This window comes from Prionailurus viverrinus, chromosome X (genome assembly GCF_022837055.1).
Source record: "Prionailurus viverrinus isolate Anna chromosome X, UM_Priviv_1.0, whole genome shotgun sequence".
NCBI classification, from domain to species: Eukaryota; Metazoa; Chordata; class Mammalia; order Carnivora; family Felidae; genus Prionailurus; species Prionailurus viverrinus.
The window spans coordinates 11,725,121-11,746,818 of NC_062579.1; the positions used below are offsets into that span (position 1 = coordinate 11,725,121).

The following is a 21,698-nucleotide window of genomic DNA, read 5'->3' on the forward strand; positions in this document are numbered from 1 at the left end:
GAAACTTGGAAAAACACTATGCTAAGCAAAAGAAGCCAGGCAGAAAATGATCCCATTTATATGAAATGTCCAGAATAGGCAAATCTACTGAGACAGAAAGTCCATCAGTGGTTGCCTAGGGCTGCGGGGACGAGTAGGTTGGGAGGTGATGGTTAATGGGTGCAGGGTTTCTCTGTGGGGTGATGAAATTTTTCTAAAATTGTGATAATGGTTCCTCAACTCTGAGTCTACTAAAAGTCATTGAATTGTACACTTGAAATGGTTGAAATTTGTACGGTATGTGACTTTATCTCATTAAACCTTTACAAAGCAAACATTTCCAACATGAACAATTAGTTGGAGAACCTTTATCACTGCCTCACAGTTTCATTCTTTTCTTCTTTCCTCTTAACCGTACTCGCCTCCTGTGTCTGATGTGACCACTGTAGAGGACCTGAGCTCTTAGGCTACCACCATTTTCTCTGACAATCCGTGTCATGATGAAAGTTCATTCAGCTTTTCAGTAAGGGGCTCTGATGAGGCGTCTGCTCTAAATGGATTTATTCATGTGTCCAAAGGTCAGAAAAGGGTTTTTTCCCCCACCTTGAATTTGATATGTTTGTATTTGAGAGAATACTGAGCAAGGGAAGCATTTTTCCAGGTCCAAGTATACAGTGGGGGGATTAAAAAGATGGTGGGTTAGGGGCACCTGGGCGGCTCAGTCGGTTAAGCGTCCGACTTCAGCTCAGGTCATCATCTCACAGGTCACAAGTTCGGCCCCACATCAGGCTCACTGCTGACCGCGCAGAGCCCGCTTCGGATCCTCTGTCTCCCTCTCTATCTGACCCTTCTCTGCTTGCTCGCGTGCGGATGCATGCTCTCTCCCTCTCTCTCTCTCCTCTCTCACTCTTTCAAAATAAACGTTAAAAAAAAAAAAAAAAGGATGGTGGGTTAAATATAGAGCTGTTCTAAGCCCAAAACACCAGGGAAGAGATTTGGGGTTTTTAGGAGGCTTCTCCCTCACAGAGAAGGTGAATGTGATGTCCAGGATCATGTTAGTGTGAGTCTTCACTCGGCTTGGCATTTGAAAACAGAAAGTAACTCAGGAGAAAGCCTCTAGTAGAGGCTGTGCTGTGTCAGGGCCAGGACAGTCTCGGATTCCCCAGTCTTGTCAGAGGGCCCTCATCCCCCAGTTTCACCCCCTCTCAGCTCCTACTTTCATATACCTCCCCTGCCCACTCCCCGTGTCATCAGCCTGTCCCCAGGGAAGGGCCTGAAAACTCAGGAGACTGAGACTCTTCCCGAAAGGTCCCAGCTCATGAGCTCCTCCAGGAGGGGGAAGGCCAGGCCCATGCCAGGCCCGGTCCTTCCCAAGGAGGTTTCAGCCTCAGGAGCAGGCCTGTTTTGTGTGTTGCAAGGCAAGGGGTGAAGTTTAACCGTGGGTCACAAGAAACGTATCCACATCCCTTCTTAGGACTTGCGGTCTGCCCACTTCCTGCAAAGCATGTGGTTAGCTGATGGGCCTCCTCCGTGTAGCCAGTGATCTAGCTCCTGTGCCAACTGGTTTTAAAATGTGAATCCTGTTGAAAAATGGTAGCCCTAGATGAAGGGAAATTCTGGTGTGCTTCGGTCATGTGGGGTTCCTAAATACAGAGAAACTTTGCTACTTACACATGCAGTCCGTCCCATGTATTTACCCAAATAGTGACCACAGACTGGAAAACTTTGCTAGAATGGATATGTATGTGATAAGAGCTTTTGTGGCTCCACAGTCCTTGTGTGCGTGGGGGTGAAGGCGCAGAGCAGGGGAGGCCCTCCTACCTAGGGTGATGGTGCCAGCCTCCAGGAGACCAGGACACAGGCTCCCGACTATGCCTTTCGGCCCCCCAGTCACCCCAAATCCTTTCCGTCTGCATACACGGTGCTCTAAAGTTGTGAGAGGCCCTAATTTGGTGAAAACCCCGGAGAGACCGCAAGCCTGCTACCCATTTGCGTTCAAATCGAGGTTTTATGAAACTTCTGTTCCTGTTTTCAGGGTGGTGAAGCAAAAGGGTTTTTAAATTATCTGGGCTCCTTTGTGTTCCCTGAGACCACACCTTTCACACTGTCAGGCCAAACACAAAAACCCGAGAGCAGAAAATTACCCCTGCTACTTAGGCTTTTGATGAACATTGTCTTTAGGGACATTTTCTTTGTTCTTATTTTCTTTGGCCCTGAGTGGGGAATGAGTTCATTTTTCTTTCTCTCTCATTGACATTGGAAACTACGTCTTAAAAAAAAGAAATTATTTCTGCCCAGCTCTGCATTGAAAAGAGCTTGTAAAATTCAGCCGTTTGTCACCCTGTTCAAGCCCTGGTCGCGTCACTGTTCCCCTACAGGCTGCTCTGCGCCCTCCGCCCCACCTGGCAGGTGCCGAGCTGAAGGAGGCGTCACGCACACTTGCTGACGCACTCCAACAGCTCCATCCGGATGGCAATGCGGACGTGCCAGCCCAGTGGGATCAGCCGGATGAAGCGGGAAATGATGGGGGGCCGCAGGAGGTTCTGGACCGTGGAGGTTCGGTCTGAGTTGCCGTAGAAGACCTAAAGAGAGAGGAAATCTTATCACTATCACATCAGGGGAGGGAAAAGGAAGAACAATTCCTATCTGAAGCTGGCCCCAAATTTGAAGTCTGGGAAATCTCAGAAAGTGGTCAAAGGTCAGAGAATTGCATATGCCCGAAATCTGAACTTGTGTGTTAGTGCCTGCATGTTCTAGGCATCTCCGAGTGATTCTCTGGGGACATCTAGAGCTTCCCCAGCCAGTATGGGAGCATTAGCCACACGTGGCTATTTAAATTTAAATGCATTAAAATTAGATAACAATTTCCTTCCTCAGCCGCGCTGATGATGGCTCCTATGCTCAATAGCTGTGTGTGATTAGTGGCTTCCATATTGGACAGTGCAGATCCTAACATTTCCATTGTCACAGAAGGTTCTATTGGATGGCACTGATAGAAAATGCCTCTTGATTCTCATCACCAATTCTGTGTTCTGATTCTTTGCATTTTGACCAATTTTGAAAAGGACCGCATTGCACTTACAGGAGGAATGTTCTTCTGTTCCAAAGGGATCCAAAGTGAGGCTCGAGTAAAAACTGGTGAGCTGGCCCTGAAGTTGTGAGCCAAAGCTTAAGTGTGTATCTCTACCTCCATACCAATGGCAAATACTTTTTAGACTTGGAAGACTGCTTTTAGAAAAGAAAAGACATAAAAACTAGAGGGAAGATTCTGGAAGGGGGAGTGCAGTACCCAAAGTAGGGAGGAAAAGGTTCTGCTTCGTGTGTTTTGGGATGCAGCATAGCATGATGCAGTGGCCCTGATGGAAAAAGGTGCTGTGGCTGTTCGGCTGCGTTTCCAAAGAAATCATTCTTGGCAGTCTTTCTAGAGTCGTAGAGCTCTGCCTGATGACACTGGAGCGTTTCATTTCTTTCTGGGATTATCTCCTGCAAAAAATCTGGCTGCCACTTTGGCCTCATCTATCTAGAAAACAAGAAGGACCTCGTGTGCCATGATCTTGCCTTTCTTCCCAATAGCAACATCCCACATCCCCTTCTCTCTGCCGTTTGCCCTTGAATCTATTCAAGTTGGGACAGGTGAAGAGGGAGGTTGGAACAGGCTCCTGCAGATTGCCCAAGTGCCTGAGTGGAGTACCTCTTTGCAAAGAACCGTCAAGGCCTTCAGAAATGCAGGCAGGACTTGAAAATGAATTCTCCGTTTCTTTTTGAAAAGCCAGCTAACAAGATCAAAAATGAAATAAAATGTCTAAGTATCAAGATGGTTTCTCCTATTGTATTCAAACTCCTTGAAATCTCAACCCGTGTCTGTCTTGCTGTGCAACTTGTCATCACAGGGTACAAAGCCTTCTGATTTTCAGCCACACGTGTCTGCTTAATCTGATTGTCCAAATTAGCCTCAGAAGTCCTTACTCTCAGGCAAAAGGACAGTTAACGGTTCCAAACAGCTAGTGAGTTTTTAATTCATTGCAAATAGACATTATATATATAAAATATTGGTCATATATATATATATATACACACTTAATCAAGAGCCTACTGTGAACAAGACTTGGGGCTTGGCCTTTAGAGGTTAGTAGGATATAAAATTGCTCAAAGGTTCAAGTTCCTCTGTGTCTTCATTGCTGGAGTCATTTTAATCATTTACATAGTTCAGTGGCTAACTTGCTGGATTGTCCAGATCTTCCTGGAAGTCAGTCTCAATGGTAAGGAGAGGCCATATCTACATAAATGGACAAGGGCCTAGCCACATCAATAATAGGTCAAGTCACATGTATGCAGCAAAGTGTTCAATGGCTCACGGAGTTTGGAATAGTCCAAATGGCCAGTTTTGATCATTTGAGCAACTATAAGCTGGTAGGAGAATTCAAACAAAGATTTCTTTTGCATGCAAGAGTGGTGCTCACTCACAAACTGCTGGGCATCCAGGATACAGCAAGAAAAGACCCTGCCCTGTCAGAGAGTAGACCATGTTGTGGGGAAGAAACACGGATGACTTCCCTTGCCATGGAGTCAGTGGCGTGACAGGGCAGGAACGGGAGGGAAGTCCCAGAGAGTATGAGCTAAAGGTGGTTTGGGGTAAGTCCAACTTACCCGGTTGTTTCCTGTCTGGTCCTTATAGTAAATCCAGTTCAGGTTCTCATCGGTCCTGTACTGCACGCTGTACTTGGTCATCCACTCATCAATGTCACAGCGCCCCTGGGTGAGGATCCCTGAAATCACCTTGACCTCCTTCAGATCTATCTCTAGCCACTGGCTGCTGTCCTGGTACTTGGACAGCCAGGCGCACCTGCCAGGAACACAGCAAATCACCAGGAGCCCTTTCCTATGAGAGCCTCCAAAGAGCTGAGAGGCACGGCCCTCTGAGGGGTCGCCAGTGCCTAAAGAACCCCTGCAACGCGCGGGCAGTCTGAGCTGCAATCTGTTAAGCACCAAAAGGCCTGTCTCCAAGAAGTGTGCAGCCTCTGTCATACTTGTATCATTCTCTTTCTCCCAGCATCTCCACTGACCAAAGAACAATGGCCAGATTGAACTGATCTGTCAAAGAAGTGCCTTTGAGTGTTGCTGAAATCACCTTTGGGGTGTGGTTGAGTATGTCTGTCTTCAAATCATGAAAATGCATGGTTTTTGCACCCACCAGCTCCCTTCCCTTTTCATTAGTCTCTCCTGATGTCTCTTTCTCCATGAGTCTCACCCCAATTTCAGTCCCTTTATACATATTTGCGTCTCCTTCCAGTGCTGTCATTCATGGCTTTCAGAGAGTGTCTCCCATGTGCAGAACACTGATCCAAGTGGCTCTGGAAGAGCTTTTGGCAATTATAAAGCAAACCAACCAGTGAGGGAACTGATTTGTTTTTTAGCTATGTCTCTCATGAATTGTGGAAACCTATAATTTCCCCTTTGAGGTTTTTATTTACTTTTTGCATATTAATTAGCTTCTCGGGACTCAGTCCTTGGCTGCCTTCTCTTCTAATTCCAGACTTGCTCCTTGCGTGGCTCTTGAAATCTTAACTTCCATCCCAGACCTTTTCTAAATCCCGAAACCTGAGAATCATTTGCTGTCTAGACAACTTCTAGGTGCTGTACAGCATCCCCAAAGAAACATGTCCAAGAGTAAACTCCTAATTGTCTCCAGCCCCTCCTTCCAATATTCATCTTTCAGAATGCTACCCCCATCCTCTGGGGTGTTCATGCCAGCGATCCGAGAGAGATCTTTGTCCGTTTCTCTTTTTTGCCTCAAACATCCAATCCGTCTATTGACTCCATCTCAAGTGTTTCTCAAAGTCATTTACTTTTCTCCATTTCACTGGCACTGCCCTGACCCACATCATCCTCAATTCTTGCCTGGATTGCTACTTTAGCTCACCTCACTAATTACTTCCCCCAACTAAACAGTTCTCCTCACAAGAGCCAGATTTTTCTTTTTTCTTTTCTTTTCTTTTTTTCTTTTTTCTTTTATTTGAGAGAGACAGAGCGCACATGTGCAAGGGAGAGGGGCAGAGAGAGAGAGAGAGAGAGAGAATCTTAAGCAGGCGGCCTGCTGAGTATGGCTTCCGACATGGGGCTTGATCCCACAACCCTGGGATCATGACCTGAGCTGAAACCAAGAGTTGGATGCACAACTGACTGAGCCACCTTGGCGCCCTGAGCCGGAATTTTCTTACAACACAAATCTTACTGTGGTATTCCCCAGCTTTAAATCTTTCACTGCTAGAGTCTGCTAATTGTCCCCCAGTATCCTCTTCCCATCTTCTTTTAGCAATAGAACACCATCACCACCACCACCACCACCATGTTTTATCTGGGCAAACAGCCACCCAGAAAAGTTCATATTTCCCAGTCTCCTTTGCAGCTAGGTGGGACAACCTGACTAAATTCTGATTGGTGAGATGTGGGCAGAAGTAGCCAATAGGATTATGCTTGTACACTCTGCTCCTCTTTTCTCCCCCCTGGCTAGAATGTGATGTGCTAGTGGAAGCTAGGGTAGCCATTTTGGGCCCTGAGATGGCAGCTTCATGTGAAGGATGACAGAAGAAGGTAGAAAGAATCTGGACCCCTGATACCATCAGCCGTCATAACAATGAAACTACATGGCCTAATGAAACTTTTAGATGACCAAGAAATCAACCTTTATGTTATTTAAGTTTCTGTACTTTGGGGTTCTTTGTTACAGCAGTACAAACTTGTACTCTAACTAATGCACATTCTGGGTCCTCTCATTATGCCTAAAATAGTGACCATTATTCTTCACGTGACTTCACGATCTGAGATCTGACTTCTGCCTACCAGAGCTCTGGCATTATCTCACTTGTGCCCTAACTTTGCTGACCTTTACCATCCCCATCCGTGCCCTTCACCATCCCCATCCGTGCCCTTCAGGTAGAGTCCCTCTCCCCATCTAAACTGTGTGCTTCTTGAAGGCCAGGACCTCCGCCACCTTGCCCACAGTCCTCAGCACACGGAAGGCACTCAGTCAATATTTGTTGAATAAATAAATGCATTCTGCCATTTTTTTCTTACAGAGACCTACATTTTTCAAATCACATGAGAAAAACCGCCTGAGCCACCTGCCCTGCTTACCCAAAGCCTTGACTGTTGAGCCGGGCCTTGTTAGCGGTCCACGAGGAATACCAGCCCACGTACTGCTCCAGGTTGGAGCAGGTGATCTGGTCTGGTGTAACTTCTCCCGATTCGAAACCCAGGGGCTTATGATATGGGCATTCTGGAAAGGGAAAAACAACGCACCTCAAAACACTCATATCACATCGCAACACTCCACAAACCCGACATGACTGACATGCCAAGTCGGACCGTCTCCTTCGTGCTTTGGTAGGTGGAGAATGTTTTGCTCGTCAGCACACTCCACAATGGGTCTTCAACTTATTCGCTGCTCTTATGAGAGAGAGTGAAGATGAAGTCAAAGGATTGCCATAGAGACTCAACCTTCGCAAAAGCAGAGGAAAGGGGCTCTATGGCAACCTGAGGTGGGGGAGGGAGGGAGGGAGAAATACTTCACCTCCTCCACAAACTTAGACATTTGCAAAACCAAGAGGTTCCCAGGGAAATATCATAGTTAAATGCCGTACTCTTTATTTTCCTCATTAACACACTTTTAGCCGTCCGGCGTGATGACGTCAGGGGCCCCAGCTGTCTTCGGGCAGCATATGATGCTAATTATAGGAACAAAGCAATGGTCAGAGGCAAGAAGGGCAATTATATACTGAGACTGACTTCTCGCTCGTAAAGTGCCGTCTTCTCACTAGTCTGATGAATAAAAAAAGGTGTGTGGTGGGGGGGGGGGGGGTGTGAAATGTACCTGAGTGACTATTGAATAAGGTACAATTGAAAGGAACTGGTTTTTTTCCAAATAAGAATAGCCAAAGCTGGTTCTTACGTGTCAACCGTCGGCTGCTTCTCACGTATTTCTAAACACATTTAGTGTTGGGTTACCTGGTCACAGACTTCCGCCGATTGCCAGCCCAGCATCCGTTCTCCCCTTGTTTTTGACTAAAGAACCCTAACTTTGTCAGGCAGCAATGTAGGCGCTAGAAAAAATCTTTCCCGGCCTCTTTCGCGGTTAGAAGCGACCACGTGATACAATTTCTGACCACTGAGATATACGACGATGTCTGCTGGGGATTTCTGATCCGTTTTTGCTCACCCCTTTTTTCTTCCCGTTGCCTAGAAAGAAGACCTGATGGCTGGCGCACTGGCTTCTTGCACGACGGGGGTAAGGCCAAAAGAAGCGCCGAGACCTCAGCCCTGATATCCTTAAGCAACTCCCTACCCCTACTCTTTTTACTACAGGAGTCAAAACAAAAGTAATTCACTAAGCCACTCTTCAGGGGATCCCTTATTGACAACCGAACACAAGTCTAGCTATATTTCTGTAAAAAACAAATGGTAAATTTACACATTCTCTTAGTTTTCCGATTGTGAAGAATAAACTTCAAGTAAGTGAAATTATTTTTTGTCCATGTGTAAATCTGAGTTCAGATCAAAGAGCTGAACATGCTGACTGGGGCATCATCCCTTTCCAACAGTGAAACGAGTGCTGGGGTCTTTCTGGAGGATAGCTTCCAAAAGTCACTAAAATTGAACGAAGCATGCAAAAGCTTGAATGCCATGCATCCTGAGACCAGAATGCCCGCAGAGGCAGTCATGCCCTGTCCTCAGAGAGTGAAGACAGAAAGACAGCTTCAGGCCTCTGACCAGGGAGGCTTCACTGCCTTTCTGCCCGATGCACCAAAGGAAAAGGTCCAACCTCCACCATTAGTTGCAGCTCAGTGGGGCTGGAAGTGGGGGGACAGCACTTGTGGTTTATCAAGTCCCCAAGGCTGATGGAGCCTACTAAAATCACGGGAATTCCTGGGAGAGAGGACAGGAGTGATTCACGGGCCCCTCAATCATGCCTTGTGCTGTCAAATCGTCAGGAGGGCTTGTTAAGGATGCAGTTTTCAGTATCCCACCCCCAGAGCAGCCTCATCTTTAACAAGCACACTTTCAAAGCACACTGGGGAAACTTTGGCCTGTGAGAGAAGGCATTTGTCAGTTGGCAGGTTCAGGGGCCTGGTGCCCATGGCCTTGGGGGCCCCTCTACCTCCTCAATTTCCCTCCGACCTGGAGGACAAGCCCATGCCACCAGAAGGTGGGCCAAGGCCCCAGCATCAGAAAGCTGGTTTTCAGTTGGGCCCAAGGTTGTCACTTAAATGCTAACTGTGGGTGTCTCTAAGGCCTTTCCTTCTTGAACCTTCCTTTTCTTGCTCCAGGGCCACCAGCTTGGAGGGAAGGAGCAGAGGGGAAGGAAAAGCAGAGAGGAAGGAAAAGTCCACTCCTGATGGCTTTATTCTTGGCATTTTGCTCTTTCTGTGTCTTTCCCTTCAATCTCTTTTGCCATTTCTTTCCGATTTGCCCATCTAACGGTTAAGAGTGGAAACCTAGGGAGACGAAGCCAGTGGCAGTGGCCTTGGAGGCTGGTGAGGGCTTGTCCAGACATGGGCCCTGCCCACACTCTCCAGGAAAGTGATGATCTCACCATCCCCATGGCTTTTGCCTGGCGTCTGGGAGTCAGTGCCTGATTCCCAGGCCCCAAGCCTTATCCCATTGTCCATTTTCCAGGTGAACAGTTCCACCCGGGTGACCCAAAGATGCTTCACACCCACATGTTCCAAACTGTACCCTTCAGCATCCAAGCCCCAAGCCTGCCCCTGTACAGTGCTCCTGTCAGGTATTGGTGCCTCTAGCTACCCAGCTGCTAACCCAGAAACCAGTGGTGTGGCCCAGGGCACAAAGCAGAGACTCTCTGATGGGTCTCAACCTGGGTATCATTGGGGGGGGGGGGGGGGGAGTTACAGAAGTGCTAATGTTGGGGTCACTCCCTCAGAGATTCTGACGTCATTGGTCTGGGGTAGGACCTGGGTGAGGGGTAGAGCTACAAGTGATTGTAATGGGCAGCCAAGGTCAAGAATGTCTGTCTAGAGTCAGTGTGAGCTGGGATCGGATCCCCATCTCTGTGTGAGCTTAGGCAAGCTGCTTAACCTTTCTGGATCTCAATTTCCTTATCTGTGAAAGGGGACCCACAGCAGTACCTGCGTCCACGATGTCGCTGGCCAAGAGCAACAGATTCTATCGGTGTAATAGGGTGAATGGGTGAATTCGTGGGAATACATTGATGTCTTCTTGAGTTTTTCATGTTTGTCTTTCTGGCGAAGACTCACCCGGGAAGAAATCTAACTCCCCCCCTCCCACTCTGCCCTGCCCCCATCATCCCCTGTACATCTCCCCAAGAAAGAGGGTTCCTAAGGGTTGGGGCTCTTCTTGGGTTTGTGTGTGCACGTGTTCATGTGTGTGTGTGTGTGTGATTTGAGAGAGGAGAGGCTGTAGACCACATAGCATCTCTCAGATTTATGGATTTGGAAGGTCTAGGTGCCAACAGGAATTAGCTGATTGTGCTACAGGAGGGGACTGGAGAATCTGGGCTTTGGCCCTTTTGGGGGAAAGGGGCGTGCTCATGGTAGGGGCCTGAGCTCAGCAGGGACATGCTTCCTCTGAGGGGGCTGGACCACAGATGGGGCCAGGGAGCCCTGAGCTCTGGACACCCTCAGGAAATTTGGGAAGGTCCCCGGGACTGAGCTGAGCTTGGTTCAGAGGGAGAAGACCCCCCAGTAAGGTGTTGGCCTTCAAGTGGGGCTGTGGGCCAGGCAGGGAGCCTGCCACCTGGCCTGAGCCTGAGCCTGAGCCTGAGTCTGCGCCCTGCCCCCAGGCAGTCCTTGCAAACCCATGGGAGTTTGATGCAGTCCAAGGAGAGAGGAAGGACCTTTAACAGTCCTGTCTTCAGACTCCTCGCTAGCCATGAGGAGGACTCAAACTGGAGTTATTTAAACTTGGAAAAATAGAAAATGTGGCATTTCTCACGCTCTATGGACTGTGGGGTCAATTGCAGTCAAGTTATGTTATTGTTTTGCCCGACTCCTCCTTTCCCCTCTCCTCCTCCTTCCACGGTCCTGGCTGGGCTCCCTTTGGGTCCTCATGCAGGCCTGGAGGCCTTCCATTGAGGCTGTTCCCTCTGCCTGTGACACTCCCGTCCCCTCTCTTCCCCCTTCACCCGGCCAACTCTGCTCATCCTTCAGATCTCTGCCGGCCATCCTGTTCCTCTCACTTATTCCCCATCCTTGTCATTATTTATCAGCTCCTCTGGGCTCTCTGGCTCACCATTGTATCCTCTGAGCTGAGCAGAATGCCTGCACATGCTAAGCACTCGATAGTTATTGACTGGATGGTGAATGAAGGGATAAACACAGATTATCGCCCGTCTCAGGTGGCCTCTAGGAGCAAGCAGAGAAGACAGCAGAAACAGGAAGCGGAAAGCTCAGGGAGGAAATCGAGGTCGCCCGGCCCAGAGAACACCTACTGCTCTAAGCCATAGGAAACTGTCAATTGAGTATAAACTAGGATTAAACGGCACGAATAATGTTGCTGGAGGAATTAAGGGGATCCTCGTCAGACTTACACGGAATATGTCCTTCCCACGTTTTCTGCCCAATGCCAGTTTGTTAGGGTAGCTATGAAGCCTGTTGGTATGCTCATCTTAAGTAGAAAAAGAACGTTTGTACATTCATTTTAAGGAGAAACCTACATCGTGTGTGGTACAAGTGGATAAAGCACGGATATTACGTGGATAAAGGCATGTTCATAATGCGCTGCGAATCCAGACTATACGTAGCATACTAGCCTTTCTTATTCAGTAGATAATCTCACGGTCGGGAGGCGTGAAAGCCAGACATGGTTATAAAGAACATTTACCTAGAGAAACACAAGGGAAGTTCAGGGACGTTCTTGACAAGAGAGACATGAATATTAACATGCACACGTATTAGGCTTGAACCTATATGACAATGTAGTGGAACATAGAATAATGTTTATAGAATGGAGTAGAAACTCGAAGATAATATAGAGGTATAAAATCTAGAGTAAAGGCAAAGCATTCATGAATCACTGGATTTCTTAGGCTTGGATACTTTCCCTACCCTATTCTTTCCCCTCCGAGGGCCAAGGTGATCTTAGCTAACTGTGGAGGACAGACCTTTTAGTCGTTTTGATAGTGTTAAGATGAAGATTAAGGAGGCCAGAATGCACCTTCTCCTCTGTGGGTGGGACCACTAGACAGTAGCAGCCAGTGTGCACCCGAGAGTACCTCCGGGCAGCTCCCAGTGACCTTCCCTCCCGTCCTTCTGTATCTTATAGGCTCTTCTTCCCTCCTAAGGCGGCCTGTGATGGAAGCAGTGAGTCTCAGGATCCAGAGAGACCAAGCAGCGTTCTTAAGATTCCATTGAGGACCCGAGGCACTGATGGGCGTCTAGTCCTGCTGCCCTGAACCATCTCTTTCATGGAAAAAAACCAATTCACGCCAATGAATCAACCGTGTAACCCTTAGGTTGTGTTTGTTTCTTCCCGGAAATGTCTGTGCCATTAAAAAATAAAATGAGAGGAAAAACAAACAGAAGATGGTGGGGAGTGGAGAACACGTAAACTAAAAGAATTTCCGATTTCAGAACTTCGAGTGCACGGCAAGTGTTTAGGGGAGAGAGCTTGGGGGACCCCGGTTGACTTCACATTCCCCAAACACACAGCCCTCCTCAACTTCACAGTTGATTGGGTCAATCTGCATAAATAATCTCTTTTCAAGTTGGTGGGTTTTTTTAGAACTCGGAATGGAGTTCCAGTAAGGTCTTCGTGTCTCTAGTGAAGAGAACGTTTGTTTCCACTGCATGGGAAACTCCTTCAGGGAGAAGATAATGCCTTCTTTTTTTTTTTTTTTTTTTTTTTTTTTGCCTCCCCATCAGTGCCTGGCACATAATAGACACATGATGAGAAAGGGTGGAACTGAATTTTAAATGGATTATTAAGGAGGGTGCTTCAATATTGACTGGGCAGACCACACCAGTATATAATGGTTGCAGGAGCTCCTGCCGCGGAGCACAGTGGGGCATCCAGTAGAAGCCCACCAGACTGCACAGCACTTGCTGCTTTCCTCATGACAGGGGCCCCACTGTTCCTTTCCGATAGACTGAATTCACAAACCACTTCCTACCCCTTCAGTAAATAGGGAAGGGGAGGCAGCAAAGGCCGTGGGAGACTCTCCGCTGCCTCCCCCACAATATGCTATTTTAATGCAAATTTAATGAAATAATGAAGAGAAGCTCGCACACGCACACACACACTGTCTCTAGCGGAGCTATTATTAGGTGATTATGTACCCTGCAGAGGGTAACGAGCACAGTTTCGAGCAAAAGAGGCTCTGAGCCGTGCAAAGCACTGAGTGTTGCAAGGATTTTCTGGGCCCCCAAGTCCCTGAAAGTCAGAGTGTGAGCTCTCAGGAGGCAGGAAACTGTGGCCCTTAAACCAAATGTGGCTCACCGCCCGTTTTTGTAAATAAAGTTTTATTGGAACACAGCCACACGCATGTATTTACATATTGCCAGCGGCTGCTTTCCTACTACAAAGGCAGAATTGAGGAGTCGGGACCCTAGGGCCTGCAAAGCCACAAATATTTAGCATCTGGTCCTTTACAAAGTTTGCTGGCAGGAACCTTACAGGAAGACGCTTGTATTAGCCAGGAAGGGCTATGCTAGGCTGCAGAACAAATTGTCTTGGAAATTTCAGAGGCTTAACACGACAGCGGTTTATTTTTCACTCAGGTGACTTGTCCATTATGGGTTGGCAGGGTTTCTGCTCCATTCAATTTCCTGGGACCCACACTGGAGGAGGAACCATTTCTCAAGCAGGGAAGGGAAAGCCGGAGAGTCAAGTACCAGCCCTTAAATGTTCATTTTGGAAGGGACGCGGCTCGCTTCGGCTGGAGCCACTCTAAAGGGGGTGGAACGTGGGGGAGAACATGGTTGTTCGCTGAGCAGTAAACCCTCGGGCACAGTACTATTACCTCCCTTTGACAGAAAAAGACCCAAGGGGGAGTCCCAGAGCTAAGAAGGGAGGCAGGCAGGATTCCAGCTCTGGACTCTCTGACTCAAAAGGCTGTCCTCTTCTCAGAACGCCCTGCCTCCTACCACTTACTTATTTTCACAAATTCCATTAGTCCATTTCATTGAAAATAGGCGCCATCTCACCGTCTCACCCAGGCCAGGGAGAGAGGCAGGAAGCTGTTTCTGAACAATGACATCCGTGTGGTATGTTGGAGCAGTGGCCATTGTGGGATTTGAAGTTCGGAGGCCAACTGCGGGAAACCCAGAGCCTAGCGTGCCGGGGGGTTAACTCGGCCAGGCGGAAAGGAAAAGGAGAAACAACGTTCCCCAGGACACCGCGAGGATCCGGTGCCCTAAGCAGAGGAGACACTCACCCGGAATGCAGTCTAGGGAGGTGGCGCCAACAGACCAGAGGGCATTGGCACCTCCTTGGCAATCGCATTTGCATGCTTTGTGGTACCAGGGGTCCTCACCCTCATCCTGCGGGAAGCCAGAGGGGAAGGAGTGTCAGAAAAGTCACAGGCAGGGCCGCCTGGGGGGCTCAGTCGGTTAAGCATCTGACTTTGGCTCAGGTCATGATCTCACGGTCTGTGAGTTCGAGCCCTGTGTCGGACTCTGTGCTGACAGCTCGGAGCCTGGAGCCTGCTTCCGATTCTGTGTCTCCCTCTTTCTGTAACCCCTTCCCCGCTTGTGCTCTGTCTCTCTCTCGAGAATAAATAAACATTTAAAAAATTATAAAAATACAGAGAATGCTCCAGGTATGAAAATTTCAGGGGAAAGAAAGAAAGATCACAGGCAAAGGCAACCGTGGCCAGAGCCACTGGAAGAGTTTGTGTTCAAGAACCTTGCTCATTCATTACCTGTATTCTGTGGCCGCTTTTGCACAAGAGCAGCACAACCGGCATACTAATCCAGGCTTAAGACATACAGTTGCCACTCATCTTTGAGTCCAGATAAACAAATGTCCGCCACTGTGGATGGACAGCTAATGATCTCACAGACGCACCACGTGGGGAGCACCGCTCACCCCATTATAGTTACCTTCAGGGTTTGGGGGCGGGGCCCGGTTCACGGTCAGGCTGCTTACTTCTGGAGGTCCCTTTTAGGGATCCGGTTTTAAAAGGTAATGGATTCATGATCACACCGCCTGAATTAAGACCTGGTTCACTTGCATTCTCTCATTAAAACACCAATCTTGAACTTGCCCAGATAAAATAGGCTCTTGCCACCACCAGAATAAAGTACCTTTAAAAAGTACCTTTAAAAAAAAAAAAGGATAATCCTAAACATTATTTTGAGCTAGGAAAATCTTTAAGAACAGTATCCATGTAAATCCCAGCCTTCTTACTGTAACATACCTCAGTAGACGACAGTCCCAGTGTGGCTAAGCAAAAGGACAAGAGAGGAGAAAATCAGGTTAAAAGAAGAAACAAATTCAACAAGGAGAAGTGAAATGAAAATAGTCACATAAAAGTTAACAAAGCCCCTTCGGGAAGAAGTCAAACTAAGTAAATATATATGTCAGGAAAAACATCCACAGATCCTGAGAAACCAGGGGCAGTAAAATTAAGCAGAGAAGGATCATTATTATTATTTTTTAGGTAAACTCTACCCCCAACACGCGGCTTGAACTCAAGACCCCGAGATCAAGAGTCACATGCTCTATCGATTGAGCCAGCCAGGTGCCTGTATTATTTTCATTCTTTATAGAATTTTGGAAAATAATGTAGCAAAGGGGGGTGGGGAAGCACCCATATTTCTTATCACCAAAGGCAACACTGTTGACATTTTCATATCAATCTTTCCAGTCTTTTTTCTATGTGTGTTTTTTAAAACGTACTTGAGAACCTAGTATTTAAACAATGTTTACAATTTACATTGTTAAATTTGACATTAAGTGCTACCTTCTTCCTTTACTTACTTCTTCTTCATCAGCAGCAGCAGCAACAGGATCCCTAGGGTCTGCCTTATGTGCCAGTCAGGAGCTGATTCCTAGTCCCCCCCCACCCCGCACCCCCGCACTTGACACATTTAGGTTATTTAGGATTAACAAATTGTTTAGAAAATCTTGTTAAGGTTTGTCTGTAATGTACTGGAAATATCAAACCACAAAGTGTAAATACTGTATAATTAATGTGGGAAAACGATGTCAAATTTAACATAAAACTAACATATAAAGTATCTTTATAGAAGTACGAATAAAGAGAATGAATGCACAATTTACAATTTTTAAATTTTTTAAAATTTCTTTTTGAGACAGAGACAGAGCATGAGCAGGGGAGGGTCAGAGAGAGGGAGACACAGAATCCGAAGCAGGCTCCAGGCTCTGAGCTGTCAGCACAGAGCCCAACGCGGGTCTAGAACCCACAAACCACGAGATCATGACCCGAGCTGAAGTCGGACGCTTAAGAGTGAGTGCCCTGAATGCACAATTTAATAGGAAAAGAGTTTGTATACATTAGCATAAACTGATTGTTTAAACTCTGCTGCCCAATGCATAAGCACTAGTCCCATGAAGCTACTTGCGTTCAAATTAATTAAAATTAATAAAATTAAACATTCAATTCCTCGGTCACACCAGCCACATTTCAGTGCTTCCTGGCCACATGTGGCTAGTGGCTGATGTACCGGAGAGCACAGGTACAGAACATTTTCATCACAGCAGAAGATTCCATTAGGCAGTGCTTGCTAAAGTACCAAAGCTCCGTTTTCCATTTTCAACAAAATGGATATCTTCATTTCTTTTCTGATTACAAAAGCAGCACATACCTATTATAAAAATCTTGACCAAAACTGGAGTGTAGGCAATAGGAAATAAAAGTCCCTCAACCACTTTCCTATCTAAAAGTTGAATCTTATGCCCCCCACCCCCGTGCGTGCACGCGCACACACACACACACACACCCCTTTCAGATTGTTACTGAGAGTAGAGAAATGGTCTCATCTTTTGTATCACAATTATAAAAACTATCTTTTTCAAACTGTGCCTTCATTTAAATAATACATGTTTACTTCTTCTGCAAACCCCTTTTTTTTGTGTCCACTGTGAGCCTGGCACTGCCCCAGGGCCCGGGCCTTCTGAAATAGAAGCCTTGCTCTCTGCCCACAAGGGGCTTGAGGACCCATGAGAAGACACTGGATGATGCACACGGTGAGCACTCCACTGGGTTCTGCATAGGCTGCAATGGGAGTTAAGGGGAGCATATGTTTTAGTCAGAGCAGTTGAGGGCTACCCCTCCTCTGCGGCCCCAAACTGCTGTCTCTCCTGGGCCCTCGTACACCGGTTATTCATTCCTAGAGATTCCTTGGCCTACCTGCTATGGGCAGAATTAATCCTCTCAGATAGCAATGAAGGTTAGGAGCGCCATCTTGGTTGGAGGCCAAGCCCTGTGCTAGCAAAAGAAGTTACCAACGACTTCTTATTTTCGTACCCAATGGACTCTTTCCAACACTGACCTTATGTCTTCATGCTCCAATATGCTCTCGGTCCCTTCCTTCTTCCTTTAGCTTCCATCACACAGTTCACCTGGTGTTCCCATCACTCTAAATACCCTTGTCAGTCTTCTCTGAGAGCTCTGCTTCTTCTACCCGCCTCATAAATGTTGCTAAACCCAAGATTACAATTCTTGCTTTGAATGGCTTACCGGGCATCTCCCCATAGGTGTCTCTTCCTACCTAAACTTGGACACAACCAAGTCTTGACAAGGTCATGGAGCAACCTGAACTCTCCTGTGCTGCTGGTGGGGATGTAAGTTGGTCTACCTTCTTTGAAAAACTACGTGGCAGCCTATAGGAAGGTTGAATGTATATGCGCCCTAGGACCCAGCAGTTCTGCTCCTAAGTACCCACCAGAAACGCGTGCATATGTTCTCCAACTAACCAAAACCTGTGCTGGATTCCTCACAGCAGCAGTCTTTGTAGTAACCCCAAATCGGAAACACCCGCATGCCCATCAAGAGTAGAATGGGTACACGTGGCAAATTCATACAGTGGGCCACCACATTGCAGGGCTGAGTGGTGGGTCCCTTGCTCAAGTGGACACACCATAGGGGTCCATTTAAAAGTAATCTATGCCATTAGACATCAGGGTCTTGGTCACATCTGGCGTGGGGAGCAGCAAGGTGAAAGCCCACGGTTGCCAGTCGGGGGCTGGCAATATTCTGCTATTTGATCTGAGTGCGGTCATACGGGTGTGTTCGACAGTGACAATTCACTGGGCTGTACTTTTCTGTATGTATATCTTACCTCAATACTCTGTTTTATACCTCAGCTCATTACGACCTTCCTCAAATTGTTCTTCCCCTTTATTTCTTATCCTACTGAGTGGCTTCCCTGTTCACTTAGCATCTCATCTAGAGACTTGGGATGTGTCTTAGTCCCCTTTCTTTCTCTCTAAACCCCCATATCCAACGTCTCCCAGGGGCCTCTATCCTCTCTGCCCCTGCCGCCACTGCCTGTGTTGGGCTCCTACTCTCTCTCCCTGGATGCTCTCCCTGCTGAAGAGAGACCTTGCCTCATCCACCCTTCACGCTGCCGGTGGGGCGAAACGCAGACTGGATTGTGCCACCTTCTTGCTCCAAACCCTTTGGCGGGTCCCCGGTGCAAGGGTCCAGGCTCCATCTGTGACATTTATTGGTTGTATGGCCACATCTCTCCACTTCCTTATGCCTAAAATGAGTATGATAACGATGTGTCTCTCAAGGAAATCTCCATCATCTCTCTCCTGCCTGCCTCTCCAGATTCATCTTTTGCGTTCTCTACTACCTGCAATTCATCACACGTGCCAGGCTGTTTCATGCCTCCGTGCCTTTGAATGATTTCTTGGCTTTAAAGGCCCTCGTCTCCCAACTTTTCTGCCAGCTTATTCCCTTCCCCGCAAAGGGGACTTTTTCTGTCCCCCGTGTACAACTCACCACTTGCTCTGGCCTTTATGCCCCACCCCTTTCTTGTGCACAGGTTTATCTAAGCACTTGTACGATTATAGAAATTTATATGGAAGATACTTGATGGTGACTGGCCCCAAAGCGTTTATTCATTAAGTAATATTCATTGAGTGTCTACTATAGTCCAGGCCTGGCTTTAGGCGTTGGGGATATAGCCCTTAACAAAATGGGAAAAGTACCCACCTTCATAGGGTGTATATAGACTAGGCTGGGGGTGGTGAGGGCTAATGAATGAATGAATGAATGAATGAAGTGTCCTGCAGTGAGAAGGTGATGTTGGAGCAAAGACCCGAAAGAGGTGAGACACCTGTGAGCAAAGCACTCTGGGCAGAGGGAACACTAAGTGTAAAGACCCTGCGGTGGGTGGGTAATTGGCATGTTCTAGAGAGAGCAAGGAGCCTCTGGGGCTGGAGCCAGGGGATGAAAGAGGGTTTTAGGAGATGAAGAGAGGGGGTATGGGACGCAATCAGTACAGGGCCTGTGGGCACGTGAGGACTTTGGCATTTAGCCTGAGTAGGCCCTCATAAGGGTTCGAGTAGAGGAGGGACAAGACAGATCATGGTTTATGAGGCTCCCTCGGGCTGCTGGGTGTAGACTGGATGGTCTGGGGCAAGGCCGGAAGCGGAGAGCCTAAGCGGGCAAGCAGCGGTCCATCCAGAAGGGAGATGATGGGGGCTTGACCCAGGTGGTGGCAATGGAGGTGATGAGAAGTGGCTGGCTTCTGTCTTTGGAAAGCAATGCCAAGAGTACTTGCTGACAGATGACGTGGGTGTGACAGAAAGAGAGGTTCAAGGCCTGAGGCACTGGGAGGATAGACCTGCCGTTTACTGGGCGCGGGGAAGGCTCCAGGAGGAACAGGGGGGCGGAGGGGGGGGAATGGCGCGAAGATGTTCCATTCGTTGAGGCTGAGCGGGCAGCTGGTTGGAAAGCCCAGACAGGCTCGGTGGCGCCCCGTGGCCGTTGGAGTGAATGCACACGTGAAGCCACCGCCTTAGTCTCGCAGCTGCTCCCCAAGAACTGCAAAGCGCACGAGCAATTGGCATCTAGTCGATTTGGGGGTTGTTAATCCAGGAGACACTTGGCTCCACCCCACCTTCTAGTGAAGCTGGGCGTGGCTGAGGTACAGAAAGGCCCTGTCAGTGGGGCCAACGTCAGTCGTGCCAAGATCCTCTTTCTGGAGGCCGGGGGCGGGGGGGGGGGGGGGGGGGTCAAAGGCAAAGCCTGTGGGGTCACTGACAGTGTGGCCTTGATAACCAGATCAATTTGACCCAGAGGCTGCGTCTGTCACTGAGGGGGGTTTATGCAGCCGCAACTGAGCAAACCCAGGGTTCAGATAAGAGCCTTCTGGGTTCTGCATTCTGCAGAAAGAGAGAAGGCCAAAAAGAAGGGAGGGGGACGTACTGCCACCGTCTGCCTGTGGAGACGAAGAGTCCTAAGAGGCAGACCTGGTTTCAGAGCCACTTCCTGTGTTCGGTCAGACGTCGGGCAGATTTCTGATGTGTTGTCCCTCCCAGCCTCCACCCCCTGGAAAGCGGAAAGTGTTTGTCTATAGACAGGCTGGGGGAATCTGAGGCACCGGATCCTTACGGAAATGAGCAGAGAAAGGACAAGTGCTTGACAGGAAAAGCTGCCCCCAAGGGAGCAGCGACACGGCTGTGTGGCCCCCAATATGATTTGATCACCGAAACGCTGGCAAACCAAAGCAAAAGCCTGTTTGGCTGCAACATTTTATAATACCAGAAAATAGCATTGTTGGAATGAGCGACAGAAAACGGGTCAGCCTTTAAAGGAGAAAGAGGAAAAGATTTTGATTATGTGGTTGTATGTTTTTCTCCCTACGTGGATTGTTCTCGAGATTCCTCCCCATGGTACGGGTTTCCACTAGAGCGCCTGAGATGTCCCCCACACACCGACCTTAGGTGTGTGCAACAGGGGCTCATGCCGCCCTTTTGCCCAAAGGGCCACTCCGTGGGGAAACCCGTTACCACAGCAAGAAAATTCGAGGCTTTGCTGTTTCTCAAAGTGTACCTTGCAAGCTCAAGAGGAATAGTGGGCATTAGACACGCGCAGGAAAGACTCTTTTAGTCCTTTTGATGGATGTCACTAAATACAGAGCCTTCCTTCCCATGGAAACAGATGAAGCTGAGGAGAAAAGCATAAGATTACGAATGACAAAAAGTGTCAGTAACTAGCTTCCCATCTACTTTAGAAATAAGGGTAAGACACGGGAAGAAAACGGCAGGCTGCTTCAATGTCCCTCTCAAAGAAGGAGAAAGAAGGAAACTGTTCTGGTGTGAAAATGTTGCTATTTTTGGCTACAGGCATATTCATGGGTACATGCTTCAACACAGATGAATCTCAAAAACATTTTCGAAGTGAAAGATAAAAGACCATATGTTGTATGATTCCATTTAAACCTAATGTCCGGAATAGGCAAATCCTCAGAGACGGAAAGTAGATCGGTGGTTGCCAGGGGCTGGGGAGAGGGGGAGATGGGCTTAATGTCTACTGGTTTCTTTTGGGGGGTGACAAAATGTTCTAAAATTGGATTGTGTGCTCCACACATCCAGAAATATACTAAAACCCATTGAATCGCACACTTTAAATGCGTGAATTTAATGGTATAGAAATTACATCTCTTCGGGTGCCTGGGCGGCTCAGTCGGTTAGGCATCCGACTTCGGCTCAGGTCATGACCTCACAGTTTGCAGGTTCGAGCCCCGTGTCGAGCTCTGTGCTGACAG

General features: G+C 47.9%; 1 protein-coding gene across 1 annotated transcript; it reads right to left on the reverse strand.

The window, feature by feature from the left end:
* Positions 1 to 2,408: 2,408 nt before the first annotated feature.
* On the reverse strand, positions 2,409 to 17,959 carry RS1 (retinoschisin 1). Its single transcript, XM_047844643.1, has 9 exons — positions 17,893 to 17,959; positions 17,025 to 17,191; positions 15,040 to 15,111; positions 14,387 to 14,492; positions 14,157 to 14,263; positions 10,122 to 10,158; positions 7,114 to 7,255; positions 4,627 to 4,822; positions 2,409 to 2,561 (listed from the first exon to the last, which is right to left on the reverse strand). The coding sequence occupies exons 1-9, from the start codon at positions 17,957 to 17,959 to the stop codon at positions 2,409 to 2,411; spliced, it is 1,047 nt and encodes a 348-aa protein (XP_047700599.1).
* Between the last annotated feature and the right edge of the window lie 3,739 nt (positions 17,960 to 21,698).